Source organism: Protopterus annectens, chromosome 4.part0 (assembly GCF_019279795.1).
Source record: "Protopterus annectens isolate FY-2018-M chromosome 4.part0, PAN1.0, whole genome shotgun sequence".
Taxonomy (NCBI): domain Eukaryota; kingdom Metazoa; phylum Chordata; order Ceratodontiformes; family Protopteridae; genus Protopterus; species Protopterus annectens.
In genome coordinates this window covers 833,582,030-833,596,384 of record NC_056733.1, presented here as the reverse complement: position 1 = coordinate 833,596,384, position 14,355 = coordinate 833,582,030, and the positions used below count along the sequence as shown (strand labels likewise).

Genomic DNA, 14,355 nt, shown 5'->3' with positions numbered 1-14,355 from the left:
TATCTTTGCGTTTTTTTCAAAATTCTGGTAACCTGATGGCTAACTGACGTCATTTCTGGATAGTTAAACAAAGAACCGAAATATTTAGAAGCAAAAATGTACCGATGATGGCTAGTGCGCTGATGAAATAAAGCACAAAACCGACAGCAAGGTACGTCGTGGTCAGGGCCTAGGCAAGGAATACAGTACAGATGAAAATCTTTATGAGTTATTTGCTTTCCACAAGTAATGCAGTTATTAACTTTTACTGACATCGGAAGGAGCAAGAAAAAAAGTTTCCCCAATGGGGTACTTAGCTTTAAGTTGAAGACTTCGGTTCTGAAACTCGAAAATGAACATTTCAGGAGTCGGCCGACCAGCACTTGCGAACTGCTTTGGCTTTGGGCACCTCACAGCGAGAGAGGTAATGACGTCAGCTGCATGTTTTATACCCCTGACGACCTGACGTCATGGAAGAAGGGACAGCAACTGACGCAGGACCCAAGACTTTCTTAATCAGGCCGACTGAGGGCAACCTGCCAGCAGATTACCCAAATGTAATGACTGAAACAGTGAAACACGAAGAACATCTGGAGAGTTATGCGAAGGGCTTCCCCATCAACAGAAGAGGGTAATAGCTGTTGATGGACTGAGGAAAGTACAGTTTTGTACCTACCATAAATGTAGATGTTCGAGTGCTAATACAGGTGCAGTCATAACAGATGGGTTCTCCTGCCGTCAGGCGGGTCCTCGGTCGGCCGAATTCCAAAGTCTAGGTCCGGCGTCGGTTATTGTCGCTTCTTCCCTGACGTCAGTGCGACAGGGGTATAAAGGAACCAGCCGACGCCATTTTCTTCAGTTTTTCTTGCCCCAGATGTCAGGTGCCCCCAGAAGGAAGGCAATAATAATAAAATTGTGTGATAATGCAGTGCTATATAATCAAAATACAGTAGCTGCAAGCAAATACATCATAAATGAAAACCCCAATCAGGTTGTATGAGGATGTGTTAGCCTATATGCCTGTCCCAAGAGAGGAAGGAGGGAGGGAAACCTGGACTGCAGCTGTTTTAGCACTCAACATCTACATTTATGGTAGGTACACAACTGTACTATGTTCATCGTGCATACAGCTGCAGTCATAACAGATGGGTAGAATCCCAAAGCTAAGAAAGGGGTGGTAGTCACTAGTTGGAACTAGGAGGAGCCAAAATGCCCTGCAAGACTGCAGTGGGAAAGTCTGCTCTAGATTTGGAGTATAATGGTAGGTTGTAGTGCTTGGAGAAGGTATGCACAGAACTCCAAGTGGCTGCTTCCAAAATATCCTTGGTAGGAACTCCTCTGAGGAAGGCTGCAGAGGTGGCTGTGGCCCTGGTGGAATGAGTTCTAATGCCTGTAGGAACAGTTTTGCCATGAAAGGAATAGCAAAAGCGTATGCAGTGGGCTATCCATTTTGAGATTGTCTGTTTGGAAATTGATTTCCCTTGAGCTCCTACCGCATAGGCCACAAAGAGCTGTTCTGATTTTCTGAAAGGATTTGTTCTGTCCAAATAATAACGCAGCTGTCTGTGGATGTCCAAGGAATGTAGTAATCTCTCCCCTTTGTTTTGAGGATAAGGATAAAAAGTAGGTAAATGTATGGCCTGATTTAAAACTACCCTGGATACCACTTTAGGCATAAAGGACGGGTTGGTTCGTAAGGAAACTCTGTCCTGATGGAAGATGATAAAAGGCTGGACAGCCATGAGAGCCTGTAGTTCTGAAACTCTACGAGCTGAGGTGATAGCCAGAAGGAAAGCTGTTTTCCAGGACAAATATTGCAAATCTGATGAGGCAGCTGGCTCAAAAGGAGGCAAGGTCAATTTTTCCAGAATGAAATTAAGATCCCAAGCAGGTATTGGTTGTTTCCTTGGAGGCCTTAAATTCTTAGCCCCTCTGAGGAACTGTCTTAAGAGAGGGTGAGAGAATAAAGGTGGATCAGTGTTGTATTCTGCAGAAATGGCTGAGGCATGTATTTTGATGGAGGAGAAAGAAAAAGTCCACTGATTAGCAGTTCAGCCAAATACTGTAGTACTTGAGGTAAATTCAGTTTTCCATGATCCTGGCCCTTTTTCTCATTCCAGACACAAAAACGTTTCCATTTTGCGGAGTAAGCTTTTCTAGTTGATGGCCTTCTGGCCTCCAAAATGACATCCTGCACCTCCTTGCTGAGTAGGGCCTGTTGAGATGCTAAGGAATCTTCCATGCGGCTAGACTGAGTGTTTTTAGCTGGCTGTGAAGAGTTTTGAAACTGTGCTGAGTCAGAAGAAGAGGCATTAGAGGCAGGGTCCATGGTGGGGAATGCGTCAGGCTCCTCAGGAGTGGGTACCAGTGTTGCCTTGGCCAGTCCGGAGCAATGAGAATCATCTTTGGTCCATCTGCTTTGGTCTTTAACAAAAATGGGCAGCAGAGGAAGAGGAGGGAAGGCATAAACTGTCATTGATGTCCAACTGAAAGAAAGAGCATCCACTCTCCAGGCCTTTGGATAGAAGATCCTTGAGCAGAATTTTGTCAATTGATGATTCTTGTGGGAGGCAAAGAGATCTATGTCTGGCCTTCCCCATTCTTGGATTATTTCTGTAAAAACTTTTGGATGCAATTTCCATTCGTGTGGATCTGTCATATTCCTGCTTAGGTTGTCTGCCAGCGTGTTTTCCTTGCCTGGCAAGTACTGTGCTTGTAGTTCCATTTGTAAGTCCATGGCCATGTTCCAAAGTGACATGGCCAGTCTGCATAGGGGGTAAGAATGTGTTCCTCCCTGTTTGTTTATGTACCACATGACTGTGGTGTTGTCCGTTCTTATCAATAATTGACCTGGTTGTAGAAGGTCCTTGAAAGCTTTCATAGCATTTATTACTGCTAGCATTTCTTTTTGATTGATGTGGAGGTGCTTTTCTTTTTGGGACCATTTGCCCTGAATGCACCGATCTGTCATGTGCGCCCCCCCCCAGGCATAGTCCGAGGCGTCTGTTGTGATGACTTGATTTGCTTGAGGCTTGCTGAATGGAAGGCCTGTGTTTGACATGCTTGAGCCCACCACAGAAATTCCCTTTGCAGACATGGAATCAGTGGTATTATTGTTTCCAAACTGTGGCTGTGTTGAGACCATATGTTTTTTAGGTACCATTGTAGTTTCCTCATATGCAGCTTTGCACATGGGATTAGTAAGATGCAAGATGCCATGAATCCCAGAGCCTGCAAGATTTTCCTTGCAGTTAGCCTGGTGCAATTTGCTAGTGTTTTGAAGTATTGTATTAGTTGCCCCTGCTTCTCTGGCGCGAGGTAGGCCATCTGGGTGTTTGTGTCCAAATTGGCACCCAGGGAAATTATCTTCCGAGAGGGTATTAACCTTGATTTCTTTTTGTTGACTGTGTATCCCAGAGATTTCAATAACATTATTACATAAGCCAGATGTTTCAGAAGAATGTGCTTGCTGTCCGCTTGGATCAGGAAGTCGTCCAAATAGGGATACATTTGTATCCCTTGAAGTCTGCAGTAGGCAATTACTGATGCTAGGCATTTCGTGAATACTCTGGGCGCAGTAGATAAGCCAAAGGGCAATGCAGGGAATTGATAATGGGTTGAACCTGCAAGAAATCTGAGGTACCTTCTGCAATTGTGTCTGATTGGACCTCAAGGAGGCATACCTGCATGTCCCAATGTTACCAGCCAAGACTCCTTGCCCAGCATGGGAAGAAGTTGCTGTAGAGTGAGCATCTTGAATTTTGGTACGAGTAAAAATGGGTTTAGGATGGATAGATCCAAAATAGGTCTCCAATCTTTTCCCTTCCTTGGCACCAGAAATAGCCTGGAATAAAAACCTTGACCTTGTTCGTGCGTAGGTACCTCTTGAATAGCTTTCATGTTTATGAGATCTGTAATTTGCTTTTGTGCCTCTGCCCTTTGATTGTGTGGCAGGTTTGGCATGCCTCATTTTTGGAAGGGTGTGAAAATGGAATTTGTAGCCTCGGTTTATAATGTCCAGGATCCATTTGTCCTTTGTGACAACACGCCAATTTTTTGAAAATAATGCCAGCTTTCCTCCTAAGGGGGCTGTCATTTGAAACCTGGTTGGCATGCAAAGGGGAAGTCATTGGGTTTGCTTTCTGAAAGATTGCGAGTTGTCCTCACCACCTTTTTGTGTAGGAGCTTGCCATTGTTTGCCTCTGTACGAGCCTTGGGAATGTCCTCTGCCCCTCAGGCGCCTGTATCTGCCTCTTTGGGGTCTGTCTGTGGCAGGAAGGGACCAGTTTTTGGAAGGCCAATTTCTACTAAAACGTGGGGGTTGAACCTGTAGAAATTCTTTCACAGTTTGCATTGATTTAGCCTTTTCCTCCATTTTCCTTAATACCTCCTCAGCATTTGCACCAAATAGTACATCCTTTTGAAGAGGGGCGTCTAGTAATTTAGCTTTGACATCAGGCAAGGCTTGTTCCTTGAGCCAGGCATGTCTACGTATGACTGATCCTGTAACAGCAGCTCTACATGAGGCCTCTAGAGCATCAAAACCACACTGTAAGGTATGCTTACCCACTTGTTCTGCACTATGCATCAAATCCTGCAACTCCTTCAAGTCTGGTTGTTCAGGTTGTGACATTTTACTCTTCAATTGGGATAACAAAAATTGTTGGTATTTTAGCATATGAAACTGACAGTTTAAGGCCCTCATGGATAAGGTAGCCGAGGTATATACCTTTTTTCCCCACCTTTCTAAGGATCTGGAATCTCTCTCTGAGGGCAATGGATTTTTGGCAATGGAGGCCTTAACTCCCTTGGGGCCCTGTGAGATGGTTTCTGGGTCAGCAGCATGGCTTTTGTAAAGAAATTGGTGTGCGTCAGGAACCCTGTAGTACCCGTCAGGCTTAACTGGAGCTGGAGGTAGAGAGTCCGGGTTAAGGCAGGCCTCCGAGTAAACATCATCTAGGATGTCCAAGACAAAAGGTATAGCCAGAGGCCTATGCTGAGGTAACAAGAGAAATTCCCTGAGCCTTTTCTTGGAATCTGAATAATCCTGGCCTTCCCAGTGGAAGTGTTCCCTTAAGGTATGCAAAGTTTCCCCAAATGAGTAATCCTCAGGGGGGGATACAGAAGGGATGGACTCCTCCGCATTCAAAAGGGGAGTAAGAATGTTCTTCATCAGAGTGCTCTGAAATAATGGAGCCCTGATCAGAGGAGGGGGAATCTTCCTCCACTCTGGGCCTTTTGTCCGGTGGGGGCTGAGAGCCTCCGATTGGAGTAATTAAATCCTCAGCCATTTTAAGCATCTGTTTCTTAGGCATGGGGCCTGGAGATCGGCCCTGTGTAGCTGGTCTCTTAGGGTGCATGGTTGCTTTAGACTTTGTGAAAGCCTTGATGGAGAAAGAAGAGGAAGGTCTGAAGACACCTTGAGTGGAGGTGGACCTGTCCACATTCTGAGTTTCAACGCCAAGAGTGGCTTCGGTATCAGTAGTCGGGGTGTGGGCCGAGGAACCTGCGACCTCGGGCACAGGAGACACTGTCAAAGAAGTGTCGTCGGTAATCAGGGGCTGCGTAGGCACCTCACTGAGAACCAGACCACGTGTAGCCGGCTTTGGTGTGGTGTCGGTAGAGGCCACGGACCTCGTGTGTCGGTCCTTGTCTTTGCGTTTTTTAGACAAAACCGGAGTATCCGACGACATAGTATAGTTAAATGCTTTTCCAAAATAATGCTGGGCGAACTCCGCCTGGATCAGGCAGTCGTCCAAATAGGGATACATTTGTATCCCTTGAAGTCTGCTTAATAGTGCGTTTGTTGAATGTAGCACAAAAGCGGCAGACCGAGATGTCGTGGTCTGGGCCTAAACAAGGTATACAGAGGGAATGGAAATCCTTATGCGGTATTTGCTTCCCACAAGAAATACAATTATTAACTTTGTCTGACATCGATCTGAGGCAAGAAAAGTTTCCCCAACGGGGTACTTAGCTTTTAAGAAGACTTCGGTTTCCAAATTTCGTAATTTCAGGAGCTGGCCGACCGGCAATTGCAAACTGCTTCTGCTTCGGGCACCACGCGGCAAGAAAGACTGAAGAAAATGGCGTGGGTTGGTTCCTTTATACCCCTGTCGCACTGACGTCAGGGAAGAAGCGTCGACAACCGACGCCGGACCTAGACTTTGGAATTTGGCCAACCGAGGACCCGCCTAATGGCAGGAGAACCCATCTGTTATGACTGCAGCTGTATGCACGATGAACATCCACTTGTGTGACATCAGAAGACTAACTGCCAACTTCAACCTTTAGAAACCTGGTCTAACCAGGTCATGGGTAGCAACATGGTCTAACCAGGTCATGGGTAGCAACAAGACAGATGAAGGTAAGAGACTTTCCCAAATTCACATGCCTCCTGACAAAAGGGTAAGAAAGGGACATTTCCCTGCTTGTTTGTACGCCAGGTCACTGCAAAGTTGTTGCAGTGGCTTCTACAGTTAGGAGGGGAGCTGTGAAATGCCTACAAGGTAAGAAGTCAGGTCCTCAGCTATAGAGCGTACAGATGTGCAGACCGGCCTCATTGGCTGACAAGGTCACTGTCTTCTCTCAACTGTGCTACCTCACTCCAGAGCACAGACATACTTGGTCAGTCACCCTGTGGGTGGTCAGTCTGAAATGGCCTGCCCACAGACAAGCTTGAATTTCTTGGAAGGCCTTACTGGAGCTTCAACATGGTCTGAAAATGGACTCCAATATGCTGAGTGCATTCACAGAAAGACCATCATTAACAGCCTGGCGTGAGAAACTATAAAAATTGTAGAGATCATCAGGGCAACCACTCAAAAAAGCAGAAAGGCCAGAATAGAAATAGTTTAAAAACTAATGGACAGTAGCTTTGGTGAGAACAGTCTTATCCACTGGAGGATATGTGCAGCAAGTCAGGCTGTTCAGAGTGCAGCCAATGAACGTTACAGGCAATGAAGCCATTTTTTTTTTTTAAGAGATTTTGTTAGGTTGACAACTATATGACAAAAGACTGACAAGATGGAGCTACCAGCAAGCCTGCCACACATGGAAAGACTGCAACACTGGAGCTGGAGAGCTGCTGCAACTACTAATATGGTGAGAACATATGGAAATGCCCTGAACTGAAAGTGACTGGTACCTATGCAAAAGCGAAGGAGCCTCCTGATTTCTTTGCGATTCTGATAAGCAAGAATGCATTTAGAGGTCCCAAAGAGCACTTATGGTCTGCTTGGACAAAAAAAAAAAAAAGACTGTGCCAGGACCACTAGAAAAGGCTGCTTTGAAATGTCTTATTTCTTTCCTGTTATTAAAAAGGCCACAGTAAAAATCTAGCCCTTTCTGGATTGTCAGGACCTCCTGGATGGTTCATTTTTGTAGAAGTCTCTGGACCCGCTGTCTTCTTGTAACCTTCAAGTGAAATGGGATGTTACGAAGGGAAAGAAACTGTGGACTTGAGAGGGGGGAAAAATGGAAACCGAATAGCTTCGGGATACAAGGTCTCTTATTCACTTGTCATGATCCTTAGGCCTGCCACATCAACAGGTAGATGGGGGAACTCCCCCAGACTGCTTCAACACTGGACCAGCTGGGCAAGCACTTGGGGTGCTAAGATCAGTCTTACAAACTAAAGGCAGTCTGACCTCAGATTGTTTAGCTGAGAACCACTCCTTAGGGAACATGCCCAATAAGGAAATTTGCTGCATCCTCAAAACTTTCCAGAGTTGAGAATTCTTATGCTGGGAGTGCTGGAATAACAGATGTCACAGATGCTGAGGAGGCTGGAATTTTTTCCTAACTTTAGTGAGAGGGCTGATTTTACTTTTCTGTTTTTCTACTTCAGCCTTTACTGAACAGCCAAACAGCAAGAATATATCAAAGGAGAAGTTTATGAACTGGGCTTTGGAATTTTTAGCAAGTTTTTAGACACAGAGGCAAGCTATTAACAGAAAGGCCCGCATCTGCCATACTAGCAGAATTATCAACTGTACTATGGCTAAGACAGAGAGCCTTACTTTGCAACATAACTCAAAGTTGCCAAATGGGACTATAGCTTCTTAAAATGTTCTAATTTGGTAACTTCTCCAGAGTGCTATCAATTTCAAAGTCTCTCTGGATTGCCTTTTAGGTATCTAGGCATTTAACATCAGAAATTATTCTTTTAACTACCCCTGAAAGGAAACTTCAAAGAGGATAGAAATCATCTTGTGAAATTTCCTGCTACTCTCCAGAGACAATGACAATGTCAAAACAAGAGTTCAGCCTATACACTTTTATAAATGTGTTGAGATCTCACCAAATCTAAGAACAGTCATTTTGATTTGTCTTTCTTGTGAGTCAAAGTTTTGAATTAAAAAAAAAGTGGTCTTTTTGATTTGCTGATATTCACTGTACTGTCTTCCATTAACTGCAAAACTTGGGTGTTGCTGCATTTATGGAATCTGCTATGCTCATGGCTTGGGCATAAACTCTGTTTTGTACACCATGACAACTTGTCTGCAGCCCCTGTTTATTTGTAGTTACTTCATAACATGAGGAAGAAGTCAAACTTGCTCCATGAAGGGAAATGTGAAGAGGAAGGAAAGACGTACAGTCATTTGAAAGATCTGTAATTATATCTGCACTTTTACGGTTGCAAATGTTGTCAATGAACTGTTTTACATTAGATTGCCTTTATAAAGGCTACTGCAAAGGCACACCTATCGGAGGGATTTTTTTTGTACTACTGAAACATTTGCTAGCACAGATTTAACTCCTTTACTGTAAGCTTTTGCAAGTTACATAAGCCTTTTAAGAAACTAGCCTTGACACCCAGTTGTCCTGGATAAAGTATTCACAGCCATAAGAGCACATTTAGAGTAGGTGGAAACCACTCTTGGCCACTGTAGCAGATAAGTTTTACAATGGAAAAGCTATGCAAGGTATCTAATCTACTTCAGTGTAGAATTCTGTTCAGGTATCATAATTGCCAAATTCAATGCCTTTACAGCCAAATTTCTTTTAAAGTGCTTTGCTAGGCATCTGGCGAGTTATATGCCATGATGCATTTTGCCAGTGTACCTGTACTTATTTGGATTGTTGGTTCAATAAAATCCTTCACAAACTTTGTTGAAAACACGGCCCAAATAAATTTTTCCCTAGTGATGTCATGTCAAACATGGGTCCACATACTTTAAATCTTTCTGGATTTTAAAACTGTTCACTGTTAGAATAAAGATTCAAATTTTTGCTTCTATCACTACATACAGTGGTGCGAATGTTAAGTCTTGCAAGCAGAACAAAACACCATCACCCCTGGTTCTTACTAAACACTCAAGCTGTATTTTGTTTGAGGTTAACAATGAAACGTTAGGATCTGCCTTATCAGAAATTAATAAATCATGGTTTCAGTAGGCGCTCACATGTTTATCCTTTTTTGGGTGCTGGAAATCTGTTGTTCTTTAATGGCCTTAAAAATGAAGTGCAAAGCATGAAAGTGGAGGTACTGTCCAAAGTGCAAATAAAGGATACAGGGAAAATTATCAGGCTGATCGAGTTTGACAGGGTCCTTGGAGGTCAATCAAACATAATTCCACAAAAATGCATATTATTTACAAAGAACATATACCCAGAAGAACCAGGTGATCGAGCAGAACCAGCCTCATGCTTAGAATCTGGACCAAAAAAAAAATCTACATACGTTCTATGAAATTCTTCAGGGGGTTGAACTTTTTTTTTTTTTTTTTACCCTTAATATCCTACACCTATCCACCAGATGATTGTCAAGGCTTGCATTACCAAGTGTACACAGACTCTGGTCCAGGGAATGGGATAGACATTGCAGTTTCAGTGCACTTTTTTGTATAATATTACGTTTCCCCATCTCAAAAATGTTAAACTCAAACAAAGGACTGATTATGAAGGGTACAAGACTTCATGGCAAACTAAAGTCTAGCATTACAGAATATCAAAGTTTATGCCCCAAAAAAGTGCCCGGCTCCAGTATAATCACAAGCAACAGCTAATGCATACATCAATGAAAACATTTCTTTAGACAACACCAAAGTCAAGAGAAGAACTCTGGCACTTTAGAAGACGACTGTAAATACCTGCGTTTGGGGATCATCTAGCTGGTAGTAACCTAGTCATAGGCAGTAAAAGTAGAAGTTTTTTTAGCAAAATCTTTAAACTGTCTTGCCTGTTTAACGTAGTCATCTTTCTTATATTGCTTCTTGCCAGACTTTTAGAGAATTTGAAAAGCAGTTAAAAAAGACAGGTTTACAGTAACTTACGGTAAATAAAAATCGGTTCAACAGTCTTTTCAAAAACGTATTTAGAAAATTTAAAGTTTTCGTAGAATTTGTTGAATATGACTAAATGAAGATTAGGACAAGCCACTGCACAGAGAAATACTGAAATGGCAAAAGGATGCTGAATAAGCAAGAAATTAATAAGCTTCACCCAGGGTAGTTAAGTAACAGTGCCTTGCACACCAAAGAAGGCTCTACAAAATGTCAGCACCAAACCAAAATTCTTAAGAGACCCACCCAGAAAGAAGACAGTAAAAGGGTGGCTAAACCCAAATCTTAGTCTACTGATACAATGACACTCCACAGAATGATCACCTTTTGCTAAAGCAATGAATCCAATGTCAAAAACTGGATAAAAAAACAAGACACACAAGGAAATGAATAAAAAAAATAACTAGTTCTAATAAGGTATGCATCCTACTCAACCATAAGTGTATACCTAAAGCTAGCTGTAACTACATAACATGATTCGGAAACTTACCTGTTCCTTATGCTCTAGAAAAGCAGTTTCTAGATCTTGCCAGCCTGCAACAGGAACAAGGGTATACTGCACATGGTCACATTGAAACAGGGCCTGTATTGTCATTTCAAGAAAGAAAAAAGAAATTAAACTGCATTAATAATAGAAGCTAATGGACTATACTTGCATGTCATGAACCGCCCCAACAAACCCACAAAAGTTGTTCAAGAATTTCAGTAGTGGCACATCTGAACTGGAATAATTTTTTTGTAAAGAACACATCATAACCTTTGCTGGACAGTGTTAATTTTTCTGCTCAACTTTGTAAGCATACCGGAAATTCTGGATCTCAACAAGTATGCTGATAAGACAACAATGACATAGATTAAAGACAAAAGCTTAGACCATCGATGACCACTTAAGGTGTTACACTGCAGTATTACAAGGAAGGCATTATCCACAAACATACTGTCAAAGACCACTGCAGATAAGTGTAGGCAGTGCTTACTGTTAAAATACTGATACATGCAAGCATAGCTCCACATACGCAAGCAGTGTTAATAGATAAATGGGGGGGGCAGTGGTGGGATCAAAAATTCTGGCCAAACCAAGGTGCTACCCATCCCTTGCACCTCATGAGAGTGCTGCAGGACCAACCTTTAAGTAAACTTCTAACAGAAAACACTGAGGGACCTATAAATAACTACACATGAAGCTTCAAATTCATAGTGGTCAAGAACTGTGGCATTATAAAAAATGTCTCCATTATTGGTGAAATCTGCACTATAATTTATGCTGAGAGTTAAACATAAAAATCTTCTGCACACACACACGTGCTTGGGAGTTATCTGTTTATGTAATCAAGCAATCAGATTTTAGCACACATTTCCTTATTTTTGTTCCCCTTTCAGTTGTGCCATTAAAATACTTGAGTATACGCATGTGAAATTAAAACACTAAATAGACAGAAAAATGCATTATTTCTGCCATATGCATATCTGCTTACTGCTATGACTAGGTATGCGGTTTTAGATAAGTGATTTTTATCAGTATAGTGGGGAATGGATATCAGATTGAAACTACATAGTAACACATGGGATCTTTTCAGAGGAATTTATTAGAGGCAGGGAACATATACCAGGACTATGACTGCTCCTTTTAAATGCGTCTGAATAACAAAGCATTTTAGCAAAAGTCACAAAAATCTCTAAAAAGGTTGATGTATATAAATGAGGTGGACTGAAAAAAACAATCAAGGGCATTTATAAATAAAATTTTAAGTATGACAATGTTGCAAATCCAGTAGCACACGAAGTACCAACCTAAAATGCTAATCCAAGAAGGCTAATCGGAAAAACTGAACAGGCACAACTCTGCTTTCTCCTCAAGGACAAGGTGTGGATTTTTGCTAAAACAGTGAAAGCCATGTAGAGACAACAGACATGGCCACCGCAAGAACATAAAGGACCTTGACGAGATGTGCTAATGAGCACTGTGAGGAGTTGTTAGAAAAATATGTATTAATGTATATGTTTAGTGCTTATTAGAAGCTAAAAGGGTTAACACATTTCATTATATTTTATGTACAGCTTAATTCTGTATGAAATTATAAGATGCTTTTTCAAACTGCAGTATGCTTTCTGAAACTGCAAGATGATCTCTGACCTAGTATTTGCTGGCACAGCAAAATTCATGTTTATGCCTTTTGGAAATTTACTGAAGCAGGTGATTATATGCTAGGTCAGGAAAATGAATGAATAGAACAATACTGTTTTCTATTATGTGATTGAATATGAACAATCAGCTCTGTTCGTGTTATGAGAACATACACAGCTGCGGAAAAGAAGAGATACATCAAACAAAGACTGCTTGAAGAAATGAACTATAATTTGTACTTGCTTTGTGCTCGAATTAGCCATAGTACCTTGAATGGTAAATATTGCATAGAGAGAAGTTGTATCTGACCGGTGGTCATCAAGGCCACGTTGTTTTTCTTAGGAAGTTTTGTTTGTAAACTTGATATGCCAGCAGAAAATCATGGACAAACAGCTGCTGTGAAATAATATTGAAAGAACTTGTGATTTATTACGTCAGCTTGGTGGGCAATGTCTTGTAAGAAATGTATAAGAATAGCTTCACTTCCAGATTCTAATTAGACAAACTCTGTATTAGCAAGTTTTTGTCTCCTTGCTGCAAGATTAAAGTGCCTTAACCTGAACCTGCCATGTGATGATCATTTTGAAGTTATTTTTCCTTTGACAGGAGTTTAACACAACATATGCAAGCCCAAGAATCGACAATGTACTCGCTCTAAGCAAGTTTATGCAACTCGCAGCACAGCTGCAAGGCATAAAACAGACCTACCTACACTCCAATAATGACTTTAATTGTCTATCGTTGTTTACTGGGAAAGTCATTTTGGGTAATACTCATTTTCAGCGGAGGCCCAGGGAGAAAAGTTAAATTTTTTACATTATACTTGCTCCATTTCAATTTACATTTATACAAATACAGTAGTTACACACAGTACTTACATTTATATGTTTTAAGATTTTACACAGAGGTCACTAAAGAGAAAGCCCACATGTAACATAATGGCTTAAAACTACGGAGTTTGTTGGCGAGTTTTACTTGTGAAGGGGATACCAATCCAGAGTTTAGCAACATACTGGGAATACAGCAAGTCTCCTGCATTATTATTTGCTCATCTGTGAACAGTAAGATTTTTTTTTTTTTTACTAGAATGGAGGTCCCTTGCTCGACAGTAACACATTTTTAGTGCAGGGCATTTTTTTGGAGATAAATGACTGTGTGCTGTAGTTAGTTGTGAATAGTTAAGAGGCTAGAGATCAAACAACCTAACTAGGGAAAATGCATGATCCAAGATCAGCACGGGTCACAAGAGAAAAAAACGTGAAGGAGTTCGTATTCAAAATAAAACAAAAATTCAGAGCACATGTACAAGGAGAAATAGAAATGTGTTAAAAATAACTGTACCAAAACACCCAAATCAGCATAAAGTACGAATAAACAGTGGCTAACATAATAGCACTCAGGCAGAATCGCTATCCCTTTTGTGCACTGGGAACCCCCATGCAAAATAATATATGCAGTTCTGCAGACTTCTATTGCCATGCTGACAGATGCCCAATTTACTGCATACTTAGATCCATTTACTCAGTCATATGCAATAAATATGCACATGTGAAAACAGCCACATATTCTAAAGTCAGGTCTTAAATGTAGATTTCTCTTATTACGTTTACAACTTGGAGGTTCTGATTTCCATTTTGGTATGAAAGTCCAGTGACTTGCCAAATAAATAAATAAAATAAATAAATTATAATACATATATAAATAAAATAAATATTTTCTTTCTCTGTATTTGCATCCATCTACAAGCACATCGATCATCCAAGCAGCCATAGTAGATTTCCCGCTTTGTAGCCTAGAGCCTTGCTCCACCAGTTAAATTGCATGCCAATAAATAAAGGCCTAATGTGCCTTCCAGAGTGAGCATGTGTATTTCTACACTTTCCATAAAGTCTACCAAAACGGACATAGTCATGCATCTTTCAAGCCCGTATGAATCTCTCTCTCTAGTAGGAGTTAGCAGTGCAG

General features: G+C 41.5%; 1 protein-coding gene across 1 annotated transcript in view; it reads right to left on the bottom strand.

The window, feature by feature from the left end:
- The window catches only part of CDC45 (cell division cycle 45), a gene marked incomplete in the record, with an annotated part of 734,635 nt that overhangs the window by 570,708 nt on the left and 149,572 nt on the right, over nucleotides 1-14,355 (bottom strand). Inside the window, 1 exon segment of the mRNA XM_044068778.1 lies at nucleotides 10,756-10,848. Coding sequence (XP_043924713.1) covers nucleotides 10,756-10,848 — 93 coding nt within the window.